Source organism: Condylura cristata, unplaced genomic scaffold, assembly GCF_000260355.1.
Source record: "Condylura cristata isolate star-nosed mole 26May11 unplaced genomic scaffold, ConCri1.0 scaffold00015, whole genome shotgun sequence".
NCBI classification, from domain to species: Eukaryota; Metazoa; Chordata; class Mammalia; order Eulipotyphla; family Talpidae; genus Condylura; species Condylura cristata.
Genome location: NW_004567116.1, coordinates 36,250,187 through 36,273,814, shown reverse-complemented (window position 1 = coordinate 36,273,814; position 23,628 = coordinate 36,250,187). Strand labels below are relative to the sequence as shown.

At 35.0% G+C, this 23,628-nt stretch overlaps 3 protein-coding genes across 3 annotated transcripts in view; all 3 read right to left on the bottom strand.

The window, feature by feature from the left end:
• The window catches only part of LOC101623483 (olfactory receptor 51V1-like), an 8,638-nt gene extending 6,145 nt beyond the window's left edge, over nt 1-2,493 (bottom strand). The window contains 2 exon segments of the mRNA XM_012725208.1: nt 2,138-2,394; nt 2,396-2,493. Of these exon segments, the coding sequence (XP_012580662.1) occupies nt 2,138-2,394; nt 2,396-2,493 (355 nt within the window).
• A 5,566-nt stretch (nt 2,494-8,059) lies between these two features.
• On the bottom strand, nt 8,060-8,995 carry LOC101631038 (olfactory receptor 52A5; the record flags this gene model as incomplete). The annotated part of the gene is made up of 1 exon (XM_004683137.1): nt 8,060-8,995. A coding segment is annotated over exon 1 (936 nt), but the record flags the coding sequence as incomplete, so codon positions are not given.
• An 8,912-nt stretch (nt 8,996-17,907) lies between these two features.
• Nucleotides 17,908-18,846, bottom strand: LOC101630822 (olfactory receptor 52A1-like). Its single transcript, XM_004683136.1, has one exon. It carries the CDS (start codon nt 18,844-18,846, stop codon nt 17,908-17,910), a length of 939 nt encoding a protein of 312 aa, XP_004683193.1.
• Between the last annotated feature and the right edge of the window lie 4,782 nt (nt 18,847-23,628).

The window sequence follows — 23,628 nt, the reverse complement described above, 5'->3', positions numbered from 1 at the left end:
GTAGGTGGAGTTTTTGGCAGCCTTTCCTGGCTTGCACACAGTGCAGTTGAAAGCCCACCCTAGCAGGCAAAACTTTAAATGTAAGATAATGAATCCTGTATGGAACTTATCACATTAAAGAGATGAACTATCGGTAGAAAATAAAACTTCATCTGTCCTTCAAAGAAATTTTATATACCATGTCTGACACCTGATCAGAAATTACTAGATATAGCAAGAGATAGAAACCTGAGTTCAAAAACAAGGAGAAAAGCAATTAATAGAAATAAATCCAATCATATTTATTGTATTATCAGTCAAGAATTTTCAAGTAGTGATGTTGGCATATTCACAGAAATAGAGGAAAAGATGAAAGGTGGGTTAGATAATAGATGGATAGATTATATATAGATAGGTAGACAGATAGATAAATAAGCAAAGAACAGAAAGGGAATTGTACCATATAGACAAAATATACTAAAAAATGCAATTAAAATAAAGATAGAGTTATAAAAATCATATGGGTATTATGAAACTATAAATTTACAAAAACTAAGTCTAATAATTCAGCAAAGAAGAACTAGAGCTGAAGACAGAACTGGAGGATTAGAAGAGAGGTTAGTAGAAAATAACAAAACTGAGACATCAAGTCACATTACTAGAAAAAGAGAAATATTTCCGTGTCATAAAGTTGAAACTACCAAGAAGGTACATTAACTTCAAATCTTTCTTATCTCAATAAATGAAGGTTTCTAACAACTAAAAGTCTAAAAATAGACCAATCAAAAACTCAGTAACACTAAGAGAAAAAAACAGACTAAACCACATCCATAGTGGGACACTTTAACACACTCCAATCATAAGCTGAAAACAAAGGTGAGGTTTGCACATTACCAACCAAACTGAATATACATACAGAAATAAATAGCACTACACTCAACAAGCCATAGGTCAACAAAAAGTTAGCACATATTGGATCATAAAAAATACTTAAATTTGTATTTTAATATTTTTTATTAATAATACCTGAAAAGTAGTGGTACAATTATTATTAATAATACCTGAAAAGTAGTGGTACTTAAGCATAAGAGGAGTAATAAAAATTTTCACAAATGGGCCCTCCCTGGTGGTGCAACGGGTTAAAGCACAGCACTAACAAGCTAAAGCTGCTTCAGCATGAGTTTGATCTACAGCCCGGAGGTGATCCACATGGTGGGGCAGACCTCTCCCGACCTGCTTGCTGCTCCCCTCAGCAGAATACTTTGTGGATTTGCCTCTTCTGTTCTCCACTCTGTCTCTGGTGAATCCTCTCACCAACCCTCCAACTCTGGCCTGTACCCCAGTTCTGTATGCATAAATAAATAAATCTTTAAAAACTTTTTCACAAATGAAAATGAACATGATTATCACGATGGTGATAATGATTGAATTTTTTTAGCACACTCACTTGTATATTAATAACTTTATTCATCAAGCTTGATGCTATCCGTTGACTGGATTTCCAGACCACAGACATCCAATAAATGAGTTTTTAAATTCACTGGAGGAATTTTCCCCTCAAATGTCAAGGCTGGTCTTTGGAACAGAACAGTTTTACCACTTTATCTCAGACAAGCTTGGTCTTCACGCCATAAACAAAGGAACGGTGAGGAACGGTGGAACCAGTAGGTAAAGGATGGACAGTATAATATGTATATATGATGGGATGTAAGATCCTGATCTGTGAGTAAAGAAGAGGAAAAAAGCAAGAAAATAGAAGTGGAAGAAGACACATATATGGGGAATACAGGTGTTAAATGCCTTAAGGTGTGCCTCTTTCTGGGGCAGGTGGAAGACAGCGATAAATATCTGTATATAGAAGAGGATGATCAAAATGAAGTCAAGGCCACCAACAGTAAAGGCTCCTAGGAGACCATAGAACTAATTGATGTAAACATCTTCAGTAGCAAGCCTCACGATGGCCATGTGTTCTCACTAAGAATGAGATATCAGCTTGGTTCGGAAGAGTTTCAGACGACATTTTATGAGCAGTTGGCAGGGGATGACCAGAATGGCAGGCCGCAATGTCACCCCAGCCCCGATATAAGTGACTAGCTGTTGAGTGAATATGATAGTGTGCCTCGGGGTAGCAAAATTGCTATGTAGTGGTCCAGGGCCATGGCCAGTAGGACTCCTGATTCAATACCCTGAAATGTGTGGATGAGCCACATCTTTAAGAGGCAAACATCAAAATAGACTTCTGGCAAGTGGAACCAAAACATTCCAAGCATCTTGGGGACAATGCTGGTGCTAAGAACAATGTCTGTGGCCCCCAACATGGTCAGGAAGACATACATGGGCTCATGGAGACTAGGTTCAGTTTTAATGATGGTCAAAAGTAAAGAATTTCCCAGCAAAGCAATGAGGTACATGACAGAATGGAATCCCAACCCAGCACTGCACTGACTCCAGACCCAGGATCCCAATAAAGGTCAGAATGGCAGGCAGGTATAGCAAGGCACTTGTGGTAAGCATGGCAGTTCAGAGGCTTCTTAGAAAGAGTGCAGAAGTTTGCCAGATGTGATTCTCTGTCCTCTAATATCCTCTTCTCAGTCAATCACCAATGACTGAATCACAGAAATAGGTGAGTGAACTTCAACAGCTTACTCATCACTTTAAATGGATGAGAAAATGCCAATATGAAGACCCATGAAAAGGTTCCCCAGTAAGCACTTTAACAAAATCACCCTCCCCCACACACTCAGTGATATCCACAATACAAAAGCTGAGTGTCTGCATATCATACCTGTGATAAGGTCACCCTATGATACAAGACTGGGTTTCTCCTTTTACTACTCCATCTTCTAACCTGTTTATAGAAAGCAGAAAAAATATAATATATGTATATATATATATATACATATATTATACTTATATATATATGTAATTAGAAGATACTTTACACAAACAATAAAATTCACTAGAGTTTTAACCTCACTTTTCTGTCCCTCTGTACTTTTCCCCTTATTTCTATAAAATATACCAATACTCCTTTAACAAAATATCCATTGATGGTCCCTTTTTAGGATTATGACTCTACCAATCAATATCTTTTCTCATCCTGAACTCACCAAGAAATTTTCAGCTAGGACTTTGCTGCAGATCCCAGATTTCATCCAATGACTGCCACATAACTTTGCATGTTACTGTGGAAATATGATGTAGGAAACAAAGCTTATATAGAGACTTCTCGTTGGCAAAGCACAGACAGCACCTTTCAGTCATTTTTGTGCAGTTTGAAAGATTAGTTAACACAATGAAGAGTGTTGAAATGTGCCTGGTGTGCAACAGAGACCTTGAGTGTCTTACCAGGAGAGCAGGGAAGGAGAGGCTAGAGTGGCTAGGGATAAGGCTCAGTGAGTGGTTAGGTTGGAAGCCTAGATTTCCATAAAGAGGCATTGCTGAAAGAGGTAACACTTAGGTAAAAATTAGGGCTATTTATTGCTGACAAGATGTAGAAATTTCCAGTTTTTTAACCCTCTGTGAAAGCAGAAATCAGATGGATCTCCTTAAGAAATATCCAAGATATGGGGCCCTCCGTAGTGGCAAAACATGTTAGGGTGCAACACTAAGGAGGAAGCCCCTTTAGCTTGATTCCTCATCCCAGAGGTGGCTCAGCAGACCTTTCCTGTCTTGCCCACTGCTCCCATCAGCAGTGTACATCATCAGTTTACCTGTTCTGCTCTCCACTCTGCCTCTGGTGAATCCTCTCACCCCTGCACCTCTGGCCTATACCCCAGTTCTTGTATGCATAAATAAATAAATTTTAAAAAGGTAAAAAGAAATATTCAAGATATTCCAGTAAGAACAGCTGATAAATACATACACATTCAGGTGGAAATGCCAGAGGAGCAGTATAAGAGAGAGAAGACACCAAAACAAATTGTAGTACAAAGGCTGTTGCCTGGAACACTTCACATTTCCAATAACAAAATACGAGGAAGAATATATAGTTCAACTGACAGGTTGACAAGACTATCCATAAATTAATACATATTTTATTTCAATTTAGAGTAGAAAGGTTGCCTAGGTGATATCTGCCTATTTCTCAATTTAGCTGGTCTATAAAATTTTAAAAAGTATCCTAAGTATTCCAGAACATATTTCCATAAATCATCACCTCCAAATATTGTCAAGTGTTTTAAAGACCTCCCCCAGCAATCTGATTTCTTTTTTATTCTATTTTTTACTTTTTTACATCATTCTTCATTTTGTGCAATTTTTCATCTCAGTTGTTAATCCTCATGGAGCAATCTGATTTCTACTAATAAATACTCCATTTGAAATGTTTTAGAAATTATGCCACTAAATTTTTTTCCCAAAATATAATAATTCTTCACTATAGCTTCCTGGTGGCTGACTCTCTATATATTGATCCCTTCAGTATTATAAACTCTGACTTTTAGAAATACCTTCTTATATTTAACTTCTTATATTTAACTGTAACCACTACCCACATGTGTCTTCAGCTATAAGTACACAAACTTCAAGTCATGCATGATCCTTTCCTTTGAGTAAAGCATCTGCAGGTTTCAGTAACTAATACCAGTAGCAATTTTTTCAGTAGCAAGCTGCTAACTGCCCTTAACCTCTCAGACTTCCAAAGCAGATTCTCCAATTTATCACAATAGTGCTTGAATTGCAGTCCTCAGAACTACAATTCTATCAAATATATATTTATACTCTCTAACTTTTATGATTTTGAGTATTTTGTAGAATCTGTATTCACTGAATTTACTTGTGTCTACATGTCAGAATATTATCATTTTACATACTCCTGACTTGTTCCTCATTCCCAATCACTTACTTGGTATCCAGAAGCAGAAGTGGGAAGTGTCTGGCATAGAAGGTTGCTTTTTGGTGGAAATTTTGTTGTCTAACATAATATTCCCTTCTAATTAAAATCCACCATTTAGTCTTTTATTTAAAATTCTGAGAGATAATTTGCATTCCCTTCACCAAAGAAGGAGGTTTAAGGCCAGGGGAACAATCTCCATCCCTTAGGACTGTTTAATTCCCAGAGGGCCTGATATGCCTCGCCTGGTCAGGAGAGGGCAGTGTTGAAGCGCCTTCTCTGACCCAGAGAGTGTTACTGTGCTGCTCATTTTACCAGAGATTTGAGTCCTTTTGTTCTCCCATGTGGAACAAGGGAAATGGAACACCAAGTGAGTAGTAGATAGCGTGGAACTCCACGCTAAGTTGGCCAGCTTTATTGCATATATTTTAAGGACAGATAATTGGAAATAAAACAGTTGCCTGTTCTTGTTTAATCTTGGTCATCCCATGGAGATTCAGATTCAGAGTCAGTGTGTTTGGAAGCCTTAAGGAGAGCAGGTTAGGGAGGAAAGGTTGGTAAAAAAAAACAGTAAAATTGGTGATGCATCATAGATAATGCATTTCCAACCAACAAAGATAGGGGAAGAAGGAGAACGGTTTGGAAATGAGTATACTTTTGAACATCTTTAATTTATAGTTTTAAATAATATGTATTTTGCTTTTATAGCTCATATTAAATTAATTAATGTAGAAAAGACACATGAGGCATAAATATACCCATAATCTTACCAAAGTCAAATATTATTAATCTTTTACACATTCTTCTTCAGTTTTAAAAAAGTTACATTAGCTATAGTGTTATTTTTATTGTAATTATTTTAAGTTTACAAAAATATTCAAAACATCTTCATAGCATTTAAGTATTTTGTCAGATTGAAATGCATTAATTAACATTAACACCAAACAAAATTTGTAGCAGCACTTATGCCTGTGATAGGCAACTCTATATTCTTACTCCTCTCTGGTCTTACCATGTTTCATTAGAGACATGATTGGACCAAAATGTCCCTTTGTCCATTCCTACACCCTTGAAAATGAATATATATGGAGAAAATTCTGAAACAATGCTAACTGGACTAATTTTAAATTGACAACAAATAACTTCAAAATGATTTTTAAGAATATTTTTTATTATGGGTAATAACCTGGAAGGAGAAACAATAAAATACTTATCAACTGCTAAATAGATTTTTAAAAAAATGTGGTGTATCTATAAATGGACTATAGTCAATTAAGGGCATACAGTACTGGTGTGTGGTCCATGGATGAAACTTGAAAATATAATAAACAAAATAAAGCACACATAAAATATCTCATACTGCACATTTTATTTATATAAAACTCCCAGAAAGTTAAGTCCATAGAGACAGATAATTCATTGGTAATGGCCAAGCACAGGGTACAGGGAAGAAAGTAACTTGAGTTAATGCTCATGGACATGGGTTTCTTTCAGGATGATGAAAGTATTTGGAAATTGATAGTGGTGTAGTTGTACAGTCTTTACAATATACTATAAAATGATGACTTGTATGCTTTAAAATGACAAATTTTATTGGCATCTGAAATGTGACCTAGTAAAAACAAATGATTAAATAAATTAAAGGCAATGAGGGTATTCTGTTATCCCACCTAGCATGTTTCACATAATTCTCTCCAAAGATCTCCACCTGGATCCATCCAAATGCTCTCCACCTGTGTGTCTGAAGCCAATTTAAACCTGCTGCTCCTAAGCCCACTGCAGCTTCCTGGAGGAAATTGAAGATATATGTGAAGGTATATGGGCAGGGGAAAAGCAAAGAGTAAAGAAAGATGTGAAGTCCTGGTCTAGGAGTCTGTTTCTCATACTCCAGTTATGTTTACACACACTTTTTATACGGATTACATAATAATTTATTCAAATCACCTTTTTGTTTGTTTTAATTATATTGGAATAAAAGCTATAGTATGGAGATTTCAGTTGAGCTATATATATGTTACTTTAAGGTATGGAGTTTATGCCAATAATAATTAGTAGCCTAAAAATTGTTTAAATTGTTTATAGTTCAATGTCACTTAATGTTTTAAAAATTATCAGACATAGCCCTATAAAATGTTGATACAAGTACAAATAAGACACAGTTCAGATACTCAAAATACTTGCAGTAGATAATTTTAAAATGCAATGAAATTCAGCTGCATGTTCAATTTTAAGCATAATTTTTCAAATTTATTAAAACTTTAATTGGGTTAAATTATGAGAAGTTGTGACTCTGGAAGGACATTTTCTATCTAACTCCAGAATAGTGGGTCATTTCAAAATAAAAAAGAGTTGCTGTAACTATATCTAGTATTTCTATCAGTCATTATGTGTTATCTCCTGTGTAAATGCCTCAGGATTCATAAACTCTGCATTGCATTCTATAACTTTTTCTGGTGCTAATGTTTGTATTATTAAGTTTACATTAATTTTATAGTCTCTAGTATTTCAGAGAAAGTAGATAAAATTAGATAAGTGATTTCAAATTTGTCATAATATAGAATCACACATTGTTATGAGAAAATGAGACAGTCAAAATTATAGCTACAGTTGAAATAACAGGTTGAGATTATTGATATGTGACATCCTGTTTAGAAGATACCTGGAATCAAGTGTTGTTCCTGCAGTTTTGTTTTCTATGTAGACCTAAGTGTAACCAGAGTGGCATATGTATGTTTGAAAGAACCAGTCAGAAAGAGAAGACTAACTGAAACAACCTGGTGCCTCAGTATTAGCGTTCTGTTCTGATATACAGAACAAACCAAGATTCTTAAATGTTTGCTCATTTGTTTAAATAGTTTCAGATGTAGATACTTGTGGAAAATATAATAACTTTTATAATCTCAGGTTGCTCCTCTAAATCAACCTAATATAGCTATCAAAGCTATCTATGATAGTCAAGAGTGTTTTTTTTTTTTTAAGATTTATTTATTTATTCATACAGAACTGGGAAGCAGGCCAGAGATGCGGAGGGTGAGAGGATTCACCAGAGACAGAGCAGGGAATAGAACAGACAGATTGATGAAGTACACTGCTGAGGGGAGTAGAGGGCAGGCCGGGAGAGGTCTGCCTCGCCATGTGGTCACCTCCTGGGCAGGCGGGAATTGAACTCATGCGGAAGTGGTTTAAGCTTCTTTGTGCTGTGCTTTAACCTGCTGCGCCACTAGGGAGGGCCTCAAGAGTTTTTTTGTAGAAAAACATTTTCAGGACATGGTCACGAATTTGTTTGGTCTTCAGGCCATAGACTATAGGATTGAGAAAAGGTGGCACTATGAGGTAAAGGTTTGATAAGAGGATGTGAACATAAGGTGGAATATGAGAACCAAACCTGTGAGTGAAAAAGGAGAAAAAGGCAAGCAAGTAGAATTGCAGAAAGACACAGATGTGGGCAATGCATGTATTAAAAGCTTTGAATCGTGCCTCCTTCTGGGGCAGTTGAAACACAGTGATAAAGATTTGAACATAGGACAAGGTAATAAAGATTATGTCAAACCCTAAGATGGCAAAGGCAACAAATAGACCACATATCTTGTTGACCCGGATGTCTTCTACAGCTAGCTTCACGATGGCCATATGTTCACAGTAAGAGTGGGAGACGATTGTAGTTCGGTAGAATTTAAGACGGCATTTGAGAAGCATTAGGCTTGTAGTTACAAGAATGGCAGCCCTGAGTGTCACCCCAACTCCAATGTAAGTCAAGAGTTTTTGGGAGAACACAGTAGCATGTCTCAAGGGGTCGCAGATGGCTACATAGCGATCAAAGGCCATTGCCAGTAGGATGCCTGATTCAGTGGCCTGGAATGAGTGAATGAGCCACATTTGCAGAAGGCAGGCATCAAAAGAAATCTCTGTCAAATGAAACCAAAAGATACCTAACATTTTTGGAAGAATACAGGTGCTAAGTGCAATGTCAGTGACCCCCAACATGGCTAAAAAGATGTACATGGGTTTATGAAGGCTTTTTTCATATCTGATTATAGCTAGAATCAGGGAATTCCCAGTCACAGCAATGAGGTACATGGCACAGAATGGAATCCCAATCCAGCACTGCACTGACTCCAGGCCAGGAATTCCAACAAGAGTTAGTACTGAAGGCATGAAGATGGAGCCATTCAGTGTGCCCATTGTGATTTCATCTGTCGACTTGAGGAGTGGTTTTGCCTCATCTTCAATTATCTGTGAAGCCTTCATGAAATAAAAATAAAAATAATTTATTTTAGCACAATAACCAGTACTTTATTAGGTTAGGAGATTGTCTTTTTATCTTTCCTAACTAATATACTGCTCTCTAATTTTATATCTATCTTCCCAAAAGTACTGAGAGGTCAATTATCAGGTCCAATATTTCTGCTGAGATGTGAACACTACCTTAATCACTAAGTGTGGCTTACTTATTTTTGATAAGTGAAATGAGTTGGATGATTATTTCTGGTCTATGAGTGCTAGAACCGATTTGTCCTTGCTAATCATCATCTGTCTGGAGAGGTGAGGGAATCGTTTAATGCAGTCTAAATATATTTCAAACTAGATCCACTGTGGTGATAGATGACTACATGATCAAAATCAGAAGTCAAGTTGGCCAGAAAAAGTCTCAGTTTTGTAACTCACCAACTTGTTTTCCTAGGTTAGTTTCTTCAGAATTTGCTCCCCATCCAGTAAGCCATCAGAATACTTTCATCTATTTGCAAAATGTGCACTGTGTTCCAAAAACCCAGTCATATATTTATACCACTACTCACTTATTCTACATGAAATTGAATCAATTACTTTTGAGTTCATGGGTTTTTTCCTTTGCAGTGCCTTTCAGAGCTTTTCTCAGTATGCCCTTGTGGACTATGCTTTGTATTTAATTTCAAGTGCCAGTCTGCCATCTCTGTGCTTCCAGCTTCCATCAATGATCATTATTACAATCTCCCAAATCTGGAGAGGTATATATTATTAACTATTTTTTTAATATTTATTTATTCATTTATGCACATAGAACTGGGGTACAGGCATGGTGAGAGGATACACCAGAGAAAGAGTGGGAAGCAATACAGGCAGATTGATGGAATACACTGCTGAGGGAAGAGCAGTGGGCGTGAGATAGGAGAGGTCTGCTATATAATGTGGGTCACCTCCCCATCAGGGCATCAAACTCATGCTAAGGTGGCTTGGCTGAGGCTAGCTTCACAGTTTGTGCCTTAGTCCATTGCACCACCAGGGAGGGCCCTATTACTGTTTAAAAGAACTGAAATCTCTATAAAGGAAATGTTTTCTCTATTTACATTTTATGTATCTTCTATTCACTCAAAAATTATGATTGTTTTTTACAAGTGAAATAATTTTTCTAGGACTTATATTCTGTCCATATCACTGTCTTCACTGGTTATTTCATGCTTAACATAGTATGCTTCCATAACCTCACATAAGAGGATATCTTCTCACTTCCTATAACTTTGGGGAGTGGTCTGCCCTATCATCTATTGATCTCTTTTTACAGAAAATACTTCCACTTCAGTGCATGTAAAATAATAATTTTAAAATCATAGCTATTTTCTTTCATTAGTTGTATAGCTCATTTTCTAGAAATGATTAGTTTAAAAGTTACAGAAAGTTAAGGATGTCTTATCACAACAGATTAGGGACAGAAAAATCATCACTACATTCATTCCATCATTCTTTCTTCCCCCCCTGAAAAACTTTATTACCTTTTGCATACAGACTAACAACATTTAGTAAAGAAAGGAAAGATATCTCTAAACTTCAAAATTCATAAACCAAAGTAAATATATTTGTATCGTTGTGTGCTTCTATGAAAGGGTAGATAAAATGCATCTAGATCAAAAGCAGTAGGATTTATTTATACTTAATACATTTCACTAACAGCAAGGCTTACCAATTTCCAATATTTCTTACTGAGGAATCAAAGTAGATCTTCAAACATGAAGATTATAGTATTATATACAAACTAGATGTTTATTTCCTAATAATCTTATTTAAAAATACATAAATTAAATTTTCAATGAGTTCTGCAAATTGTTTGAAGTAATTTCAAAACAAAGATATAATTATTTATTCTGTAATAATGAATATCTACATTGTGTTAAAAGCTTGGAATTTATAAAGCAGCATCTATACTTGATTAAACAGGTGGTGTTGCATCTAGCATTAAGATTTTTAAAAACATTTAGATTATTTTTATTTCCTTATGTTAAATCTACTTGAATCTAAATTTTATAATAATATTGACCCAGAAAGATGAAAAAATAATTGTATCCTATGAGATTTTATAATTCAGTTGAAAATATGATATATGTCAGGGTAAAAGTAAATCAAACTGGATTTAATATAATAGCTAATAGATATTTCAATCAGTGTTCTTTTTCTGATTGTGATAGAAACAACTGCTCTGTTAACTTCTTAGTTCACCAAATAGGTAAAATACATAAATTACAAATAATAATACAAACTTATTTGGTTCAATGCATATAAACAACTGTCACAGCATCATATCATGTTTAACTTGCTTAGTTTTTGATTTGGTTCAAACATATTACCTTTTGAAAATACAATCTACTAGTAGGTTGATGTAGGGCTTAAGTGATGAAACTTACACATAAGAATTCATGTTGGAAGATATGTGTGGTAACCCAGACAGAATATTAAAGATGTGACATATGAGACTCACTGTGATATAGGGAAAAGTCAAAAAAATGAAGGCACGTATGTTTGCGGATAGGAATTACAGAAACTTACAGATGAGAGTTACTGAAAGCTAGACTAGTAGGCAAGATTAGAGGCAAGTTTCTGTATTTAGATATGCATATATTTAGCAGAGGGAGGAAAAATATCTTTAATCTTTGAAATTCATATGCTAAGATAAACTTGCATATTCTGCATAGCCTAAACCCTTCACCATTATTGTCACAGCATCAATTCTGACTCAAGCTATTCTCATACTCTAAAAAATTAAAGGGATAGAGAAGTGCAAATCCAATGTTCCACTGTCTTGGTGATCTTTCACTTCTGTAGAATCTGTGACATTTGCCCACTGCTTTCTGTTTTATACTCTCCTTTGTTGGGAATTCTGTGTTTTCTGAGATTGTATAACACAATTCAAATGTCAATTAGATCTTTATATTGAGCCCCAAAGTGCCTGTTTCTAAATTTTTCATAAAATTCCAACTACCTTCCAATAATACACATCAGTCAGAATCATGGCAATTATGGCATAGAATCTTAAATATTCAAGAGAGTTTAAGTTCTGGATACCACTAACAGCTTTGCTTGCCTGGCATCAAATGGCAATTGTTACCATTCCTTTATTGCAAAAAACAATACTAATGGATAGAAACACATAGCAGTACTAATCTACACAGTAAGAATTAATGACATAACCCATTTACAGTACTTAGAAACATAAAACCTATTTTTCTGTCAGTAAAAGCTATTAGCTCATAGAAGTTTATCCTTTCCTTCCCGTGAATAAGTTTAGATGTTTGATGAAAATTTCCTCTGAATAGAGCACTTCCCCAGAGTAATTTATAGGGTAATAATTTTCCCTACATCTTTCTTTCTAAATGTGTGAAATTTCCTGACCCTTTAAGAAATAAATCTGCCATTCACTTATTATCAAAAAGTCCTAATATTGCCAACTTCACTTTAAAATTTGTCATCCAGTTTGCCATTCACTAATTCAAAACTATTTTGAAAAGCATAAGACAAAGTCTTCCTGGCATCTTATGATTCAGCTACTGTGAACTTCAATTATATCTTTTAAAAATCATCTTTGTATCTTATTCTACTACATGGAATTATGTTCTCTTTGAAATGAACCCTCTATTTCCTCACACTCAGTGCAGAATCAAGCCCAAGGACTTACCAGGGATAATCCGAGGTGATGTACATGAAAACCGTAGATTGGAAAAATATCTGATGCCTTGGGTGGTGGCAGATGAGTGTTATGTAATATAGGTAACACCAGGGGGATTGGCTTCCATCATTTCCTCATCAGCTCTTAGGTTCACCTGGGACAAAGATGAAAAAAGAAATGCAATGATTTTAAATTTAGGAGATTCATTTTCTAACAGATGACCACATCTAAAAAAGTTGTCTTTAATGCTGCCTCCTCTTTGGAACTTATTACCACAGAAGATCTCCTTTAAATAATTCCTAAGAGAAGACAGTGCCCCACAACACAAAACACGTTTGTGATAATATTTGCAAAAATAATGAGTAAATGTATAGAAATAGAAGCATCTTAAGATATCCAGAATAATTGGGTACAGACATATTGTAAAAGAAATAAAGGAAATCATTCTGTAACATAAATTCATTGTTGAAACAGTGATTTCATATTTAAACCAGGGACATGGACAACCATAGACTTGAAAATGAATGGGAAAATATCCTATGAAAATGAAGATGAAAAAGAAGTCTATGTTACTCTACTCATATTAGATAAAAGAGACTTTAAAACAAAACTGTGGTCCCTCCTGGGGGGGCAGGGGGTTAAAGCACAGCACTGAGAATCTAAAGCCGCTTCTGTATGAGCTCGATTCCGCCTGCCCCGGAGGAGACCACATGGCGTGGCAGGCCTCTCCTGACCCGCCCGCTGCTCCCCTCAGCAGTGTACTTCGTTGATCTGCCTGTTCTGCTCCCCGCTCTGTCTCTGGTGAAGTCTCTCACTGCCCCTGAGTCTCTGGCCTGTACCCCAGTTCTGTATGTACAAATAAATAAATCTTAAAAAAAAAAACTGTAATGAAACTATATACTTACAAAAGCGGTAACCCCTCAGGAAAATATATATATATATATATAAAGGAAAACCCCTCAGGAAGAGATATCTATTTGTATATATATATAATACATATGAAAAAGAATTCAATGGATAAAACTGGAAATGAAAGAACAGACATTACATTGGAGACCACTGAAATACAAAGGATTATAAGAAACTAATATGAATACTTACTAACAAATGGGACAGCCTAGAGGAAATGCATAATTCATTCATGGATAAAAACATACTGTAAAAACAATACTTATTTTACATGAAGGAAGAGAAATATAAATATTCCTCTCGCAAGTAAAAAGTCTGAAACAGTCAAAGAGTATGTGGTACATTTAGAAAACAGATACAATATCCAAGTGGGATTTATTCCAGGGATACAAGGGTGACTCAACATATGTGATTCATCAAAGCAACAACTAAAAGATGAAATTTATACAATCATCTCAACAGGTACAGAAAAAAAATGATGAAATACAATATATAGTTGTATATATTTTAAATTTATATATAATATGTGTAACTTACTGATTTTCAGTATTGTACTTTGTTGAATTATAAATTGTTAAAAAAAAAATGTCTTACAGCTTTCTTTAGCCTATGAAGGAAATTTTTGCCTCTGTTCCTGCCATGTATATGATCTATATTTTTCTTCATGAACACTTTACTTTTAGTTTCTACATTTAGGTTTACTATTATTTTGTATGGTATATGTATTTTATATTTTGCATTTCTATATACCAGTTTTTGCTAGTTGTGATGCAATTTGTTGAATTACATCATATTTTCCACTGAATTGCTATATTGCCTAAAATCCATTGACTGTAATGTTGTGGGTTCACTTGTAAGTTCTCTACTCTGTTTCACAAACTTGCTGGAAATATTTGTGACCAATCAGATGGTTACTTGTGAAGTCTGATGAAGGAAGCACTTGAACAATAATACATTCAATTAAAGTTATTTTTTTATAAATGGCTTTTTTATTGAAGTAATGTTTTACATTGTTGTTTATATTTTAGAAGTAGAGGATCACCTCCCCATTTAGTTGATGTTACCATAGCACCCATAATTCACCACCAGAATCTATTGTGCTTCTGGCCCTTTTTGTGCTCATCCCAACACATTTCTTTCCCTTTATGAATCTCCTAGCTCTATAGTCTGCTTTCAAGGGCTAGCTTTTGAGTTTGGCTTTATTTAATCCTTTGTCTGGTTTATTTATGGTTCACTTATAAGTAACACTATCCAGTATTTGTCTTTCTCCTATTTTGTTTAGCATAATCCCTTCCAGCTCCATCCAAGTTTATCTTTTTATTTTATATATAGTTGTGTTGATAGCTTTGCTATTGTAACAGTACTGCAATGAACATGGGAGCGCATATTTCTCTCGGTAATTCAGTATTTATTCATCCTATTTTAATCTTAACAAAATAAATGGACATAAACTTTGAAATATCTAGAAAATGGGCCCCTCCCCTCAGCAGTGTACTTTGTCAGTCAGGCTGTTCTGTTCCCCACTTTATCTCTGGCGAATCCTCTCACTGCCCCTGCACCTCTGGCCTGTACCCTAGTTCTATAAATAAATAAATAAATAAATACATACATACATAAATCTTCAAAAAAATGAAATATCTAGAAGAAATTCAATTTACCCACTATAAAAGGTCTTTTCCCAAATAATTTTACTTTCAACAATTTACCATGTAATCATCCTATTTCAAGTTATTATGGGATAGAGTAATGAGTATACTTTTGTCTTTGCAATATGCCAGTTTTTCTCTGTGTGATTCTGATTCTGATAATTTGACTACCACAGCAGCTAAAAGTCTGGACTCAAAATATTTTATAGATACTTACAATCAGATAAGATACAAACATTTTCTAATTTCATGTTCTGTCTCTATGTCAACCCTATATGCTTACATGTTTCCATGATGACTTCCAGAACTGGTAATTATAAAGCAAGATTAAATGATTTTAAATAATCTTAGTATTATAATGTTTTAGTATAGTCTTCTAATAATGGCTTTTACTCATTAACTTTTGCAATCAGCTTGCTAATAAGGAAAATATAATTTTCATCCCTACTTAAGCAATGTTTCCTCTAGGAGAAAAAAGTGTTCTATTTTTCCAATTAATAGACCTGTATTGTAGAAAACTAAACAATTGTAATTACTATCAAAATTATCACATTTTTAATTTCATTAAAGTTTTATTGAAATATGTTTTGACTTTTGCTATGTAATACCTACTTAATATTCTTGAATTTTTTCTTATCTATATAGACTACTCATTTAACCCTTCACATGAAAGTTTGCTGAACTCTAGTTAAACATTAAGAAATTACTTTTGATTTTCTTTCAGTTTATTCCTAAACCAATTCTTAATGAAATCTTTGGGAATCTAGTGATTCCCATCTAATCACATCTACTAAAAAAATGGATATTTAAAATAGTTTTAAAATATTCTCCAAGATAGCGTTAATTTACAAATAAATTTACAAAACATGCTCAGCATTCATTTGATAATTCACATTTCCATAAAACAATGAGATTGTCTACCTTCTTTGTGGTATACAGTCCACTATTTCCCTTATATGTAATGATTTAATATTATAACTCAAAATATGGAAATGTGCACATGTGAATATTTTCTATAATTTTTGAAAATTTATTGATGAGCTGAATTTTTCAGGAATATTCCAACAAACTTAGTTTCTCAGATTATGAATTGTACACAAAACAATAATCTCTCTTCACTGATATAAACTAAGCATAGCATAATCATTACCTGTATAATTTACCATTATGACACAATTTCATAGCATAATATCTAAACAGTGTACATTTTAATAAAAATTAATGAACCCTTAAGATTAAAAAACATACTTTATATTCATTGGGCAGGCATTCCCCCACATGCCCATGTAGAAACTTTACACAGATATACATGCACCCTTCCTAGAGAAAACAATCTTCTAATGACACATTGTAGGTTTCACAACAAATTTCAACTGTTTTACACACAGTACATGACTATTCCTGATATTCTTAATTCCTTCCTGTTCCCAAATTGTCCTTTTCCTTGAAAACACTTTTCAATTTCTTTAGCCACACTCTCGAATTTAAATCTCCTCTGTCATCTATTTGTCATATGTCCCTAGCTATTTGACTACAGATTCATATTTCCTTCCTCCTCAGACAGCCTGATTAAAAAACAAAACAAATATGTCTGCTGACCACTCCTTACAGTTAGATTTCAAAGCATCATTCTCTGTGATCCTCACAATCTAAGCATAGCATAATCATTACCTGTATAATTTACCATTATGACACAATTTCATAGCATAATATATAAACAGTGTACATTTTAATAAAAATTAATGAACCCATAGATGGGTAAATGATGAAGCTAGCCCAAAACAAATAATTGTTATGTACAAGGCATAACTTGAATTCTCATGACATTTGTGTTTGTAACCCCCTTAATGAGCCCACAAATGTACAGAAATATTTATTTATTGTCTTAGCTGATTTTTAGCTCTTGTTTTGATTTTATTTTTATTTTTATAAAACATGGCCAAGGTACACTTCTTCAACTTTTTCAATGCCTGTAATGGTTAAGGAAATCAAGCTTATTATTTTCATTGAGAACCTAAATATTCCAGAAAAATGGTTTCAATGAGTTTATTTAAATCAGTGAAAAGGTAAAACTGAAATTTCCTGGAAAAGGGTTCTTATAGGAGGAAGCTCAAGCAGGGTTTATAAAGCCGGGTGGGGGGGGGAAATTACTGATATTTTTATAGGTTAGGATGATATTTAAGCCAGAAAACATGCTTCCAGATTCCACAAAACAATAAGGTGAAAAAAATTCAAGCATCTCATATAACATATTTTTATTTTATTTTGCTTTGAGATATTGTTACAATTTCAAAAAGAGAAAAGCACTAGGTTATCAACCAGTTAGATTTTTTTTTTTAAGGAAAGATTTTTTTTTTTTTAAGATTTATTTATTTGTGCATACAGAACTGGGGAACAGGCCAGAGGCTCAGGGGTGGTGAGAGGCTTCACCAGAGTCAGAGCAGGGAACAGAACAGGCAGATTGATGAAGTACACTGCTGAGGGGAGCAGCGGGCGGGCCAGGAGAGGTCTGCCACGCCATGTGGTCACCTCCGGGGCAGGCGGGAGTCAAACTCATGCGGCTTTAGATTCTCAGTGCTGTGCTTTAACCCACTGCGCCACCAGGGAGGGCCCAACCAGTTAGATTTTTATGAGCATAACATTTTTACCAAGTGAATGCGAATCTGTTTGGTCTTTGCACCATAGACAAGTGGATTGAGAAATGGAGGCACCAACAAGTAAATGCTAGAAAAGAGGATGTGGATGTAAGGGGGGATGTGAGAGCCAAACCTATGTGTGAAGAAAGAAAAAAAGGCGAGAACATAGAACTGAAGGAAGACACAGATGTGAGCAATGCAAGTATTGAACGCTTTTAGCCTAGCCTCTTTCTGGGGCAAACGAAAAACTGTGATGAATATCTGTAGATAAGACAATGTGATTAATATGAGGTCAACTCCTGCAACAGTGAAGGCCACAAACAAACCAAAGATTTTGTTGACTTGGACATTTCCTACAGCCAGCTTCACAATGGCCATATGCTCACAGTAGGTGTGGGAGATCAAGGTCGTGTGATAAAATCGCAATCGGCACTTAATCATCACCAAAGTTGGGGCTACGAGAATGGCAGGTCTGAGGACCACCACAACCCCAATTTGGGTGACTAGTTGATGGGTGAAGATAGCAGAATGCCTCAGTGGGTAGCAGATGGCCACGTAACGGTCCAGGGCCATGGCCAGCAGGATTCCTGACTCTATGCCCTGCAAAGTGTGGATGAACCACATCTGAAGCAAGCAGGAGTCAAAATAAATCTCTGGTGCATGGAACCAGAAGATCCCAAGCATCTTGGGCACAATGCAGGTAGCAAGTGCAATGTCTGTGACCCCTAACATGCCCAAGAAAATGTACATGGGCTCGTGGAGGCTGTGCTCTAATTTGATGACCATCAGAAGCAGGGAGTTTCCGATCAGAGCAATGAGGTACATGGCACAGAATGGAATCCCAATCCAGCTCTGCACTGGCTCAAGGCCTGGGATCCCTAGTAAGGTCAACATGGAAGGCATGAAGACTGTGCTGTTGGAAAGGGACATGGTGCTGCTGAGCCTCCTGGTGTCCACTACAGTAACCTCTCAGGTTGTGTTATGGTTCCTCTTCTCTTCTATGTCCTATTTTCATCAAAATTCATGATATTGAATCTTTCTGATTTTGGTAGAATTCCCAGATCATATCACCCTTCTCAAATATATTGTTGAAGGGAAAATACAGACTCAAAGAACACATCATTGTTTCAGGAAGGTCATCCAAAAGCCCTTTATCATGCTCCGATGTTCTGGGGATAGAACCAGAAAAGTAAGAAGTAAGCTACTTGCCTGCTTGTCATTTCCTTTGTAGACCTGTGGACAAAAAATTAGACATTTTTTATTGTTTGGAACTAATTGATTTAATTCAGAGTTTGATGAATCTTTCTATAACAAACAAGCCAGTTGTTCTGCTAGGAGTCTATTAAGCCAAATAGAATCTGGCAAACTCAGATTCTGACCAATGCATAAATATAAAAAGCTTCCTATGAAAGAGAATAGAAACAGTTGTCACTGGAGCATATACCACAGTGGTGTATCTATTTTTTTCCTATATAAATGTATATATCTCTATAAGATTGGATGTCTTTACAGAAGAATTTTAAGGAAGAGTTTTAGGAGATTTTCAAATTTGTATACTTTTAACAAGTCTAGCTAAAAATTTTTGTTTCTTTTACACTTCCAGTAAGACTGACTTTTATTTTGCCTATGTTTGTAATAGCTGAAATTTTTAAAAATTGGTATTCTTGATATAATTCACATACTATAATATAATATAAAAACCTACAGAGGAGAAATATGTAGAAGGCAAAAAATTTAGTAGCATTAGCAAGATAGAGGAGCAAGAGAGTTCATTTTTGAACACTAATGGATAAAATAATATAGGTGACTTTAAGTAATACAGTTATTTTCTGATTTTTTGAAGATTGATTTTATTTGTTTATGTATAACAGAGCTGGATATAAGTCAGAGATGTAGGGGGTGACAGAGTAGGGAGCAGAACAGGCAGAGTGACTAAGTACATTGCTGATGGGAGCGAGATAGAAGTTTGCTGTGCCATGTGGGTTAGCTACCTGGCCTGGGATCTAACTCATGCTTGCAGTGGCTGCCAATAGCTTCATAGAGCTGAGATTTAACCCTTTTCACCACCAGGGAGGTCATTAATTTCTGATTTTAAGCTGTCAAGGCTACCATTAGCATGAGATTTAGTCAATATGATTAACTATCCCATAATAAACTAAGAGAAAAAATAATGGGCTATGTAAAATAAATCAACTATAGACAGAAACAGAAGAATATGCAAATCCTAGGATACCAATAATGATTCAGTATGGGTCTATAGAGCAATGAGCAGAACTTAACAAGTTGTCAATTCACTGAAGATGAATTTTTACAAAACTTCAGTCTTCATGCCTCACATGTAAGTTCTTTGATCAAAATCATTACTTTTTAAAAATTACACATTTAAAACAATTATTCTCAAGTCATACTTTAAGAAAAGCTTGTGATCATTGAAATACAGACTTAATTCATTTCATTATTTCATAGTCAATCCAAGAAAGTCCTTTATTTGAGCAAGTCCATGATCCAAGCTTAAGCTACCAACTATGCCAATAACAGAGGAAGCAGCTGTGCTTTATGCTGCTAAACTCCCAGCAAAAAGACCAAGTTGGCAGGGATCATTCATATTAGGAGGATACATCTTACATCAACTGGTATCTCAGGTAGACTAGTCAATGAAAACTTGTTTTCTATAGTGTGCTCGCCAATGCTTACTTCTGTGGCTCCCCAATTCACATATCATTTATAGATTCCAAAGGGCTGGGACTTAGCTTCTTGAAGGACAATAAAAATTATAATAGGACCCTTCAAAAACAATCACAATGTCTAAATTAATGAAGCATAGGGAGTGATAAGTGAGCATACCACAAAAGTACAACTAGGAGATTGCAAGCGGAAGTGCATACATGAGTACAGGGCTGAGGGGATGGAGTGATTATTGGGTAAGCTGGAAGCACAAGATGATGGGGATGAACTTGCTAATAGTGATATTTACTCACCGGTTGTTGCTTAGAGCCTCTTCTGCTAAAGAGTACACTGGAAGAGTACTGTCAATTCTTTATACCTCTCTCCCACAAAGCTTATCATCATCATCTGCCTTCTTGCCTAGAGATTCAAGCCATATTCCTTTGGGCTTTGTGTTCTGTGACAGGACCCAGTCAATGTCATGAAATCTGACCCATCCAGCACTGTGGCCATTAGTCTATATGCAGACAATTCTGGGATAGACTTCCATGCCTTTCTCTTGTCTCTGCAATACAGACACTCTCCTTCGTTAAGACTGAGGTCATATGTGTGTGATCATCCTCCAGTGAAACTAGTAGCAATGTCTGTACTATTCTTAGGCACAACATGTTTATTTAGTTCAAATAGAAGTGCAAAACTGCTGGTCACCAATTTTAATGTTCCCTAATGAATGTGTAGAAGTGGAGCTATGAATGTGGCATGAGGGATTTCCTTTATTAGATGAAACCATAGGGACCCAGCAGATTTTAATTAAACCCCTTTTGCTCCATCTAAACTCATATCTATCCCTAAAATAGTTTCTAATTGCAATAAAAATGGTTGCAGAAATCTCCTTACTCATCTCTTTGTCTTTCACCACAAGAAAAATCCAGATAAATTAATATACACTAAGTTTCCATTTACAAAAACAAGTTCCTTTTCTGTTGTTCCTATTTGCAACTAAATAAAAAAAATTAAAGGCCACTTACATGTAGATATGCTTTTATACTTATAAATTCTATTTCAGTAAATGATCTTGTCAGCCTTCTTTACTTTATAATTCTTCTTTATTCTGCCTTTCATTCTCCTGTAATTTCATTTCTCAAAATTTTACCATGAAGCTATTTTGAAATTCAACAATAAAATCAGAATTTTCAGTTTTGAAGGAAATTTCTAAATTTTACCTTATTTAGCTGTCAGTGACATGTTCATTTGACTAATTTTTCTTTATCCCCCCTTAATAATTTTCTCCCTTTTTTCTTTCATTCCTTAAGTGAAGTCATTATATATTATATAATATTACATTGTAATATAATATATAAATGCATGATGCAATATATAACATATATTATTATATATTCATGTTGAGTGGAATTGTTTCAGAGGTGTTTTGGCATCTGAACTAGTCAACTTATTCATGAGTCAACAACCAAAAATTTAGATTAGATCTTTCTGGCTCCCTTTCTTTAGCATGCTCACTGATTTTATTTAACATCTGGTCCTTCTTGAAGTTATACAGTGGTTCCTCTTTACCCTACACAAGCTTTCTGATAATTTTATATTTTCAAAACAATCCATCGCCATTGTTATGCTAATTTTTGTTAATATCGTCTCATTCTATTCTAAATACACAAAAACCAGCATGTCTTATCCATATTCATGTAGTACATATATGCTTTGAAAATGTATATCTGGGTAGATCATTATAGTGAAGGTGGGGTTAACAACATTGCTGTATCCTACCAACAAGATGCCAATTGACTTTCTTATCTTGACAACTAAAATATCTTTCCCAGGGTCCCCTAGATATGTGGAGTGAGGCACATCACCCATGGATGTGGAGTTAATATTTGGGAGAAAATAGTCTTTAAATTAATAAAAATTGATGGTTATATCTTAATCATAGAACACATTGTCTATGAAGGAAAAATCACAAAAATATAGCTTTTCAATTTATTTAACTCATCAAAATGTCTTTTATATTTTTAAATGTTATTCACTTTTTAAAATTACACTAACATTGGTTTACAACACTGTATTTTATTCAGAGGAATAGGCTTATACCTACCCACATGAGTACCCTTCCATACCACATCCCCTACCAGACCATACTTTATACCTTTGAGACTCCTTCCCTTGATTCCCACCCCCACTCCCATTCTAGACTTCTCAGTTCTGCTCAGTTTGTTTTGGCTTAGTTTTGTCATTTTCTTGACTTTATTCCCCTGTATTCAACATACACATGAAAATATCTGATATTTATCTTTCTTCCTCTCATTTATTTCACCTTGCATATTCCCCTTCAATTTCACCCATGTTGTTGCAAATGGCAAAATTTCATCATTTTTAGAGCTTAAGTGTTTCTTTATGTCCTGTCTAGTAAAGAAATTTGTAGAACTAATAATCACCCTTTACAAAATATTTCTGTGTTCAAACAATTTATGTTCAAAATTCATCCCATAGTATCCTGCTCCAGGTTTGTAGAAAGAAAACCAAAACTAATCTTTTGTTCTTGCAGTGATTTTTTTTTCCTCTTTTTTTTTTTAACATTTTTTGGTTTCAATATGAAACTGGACCTGAGAATTTGAAGACCACATGATTGGACAATCTGAATCTGACTTTAGATATTTTATGTGATAGCAATAATTTAATATGGTACAAATGCTTATTAGTTTCACATTCTGTCTCCGTGTAAACTATCCCCAGACATTTCCAGTATGACTGGTAATTAACAGTTACTGGAGACATATTTCAAATGTCTCCAAATACACTTGGAATTATATACTGTCCTGTGACCCAATTTGGGTAAGCTACTAGTTAAAAACAGTGTTTATGCAAGTGCAATTACAATCACCTTGATAGTAGACAAATATTAACTTTCAGTCCCCACTTAAGCAGAATATTTCCTTATTAAAAAAATGAATTCCGGAAAACATTTTCTCACACAAAAGTAGCGATAAAGGACTGATCACAAAAATATACGGAGAACTGATGAAACTCAACAAAAAT

What these genes read in the sequence shown, in the direction of transcription:
- LOC101630822 (XM_004683136.1), bottom strand. Translation starts at nt 18,846, where the DNA reads ATGTCCCTTTCCAACAGCACAGTCTTCATGCCTTCCATGTTGACCTTA.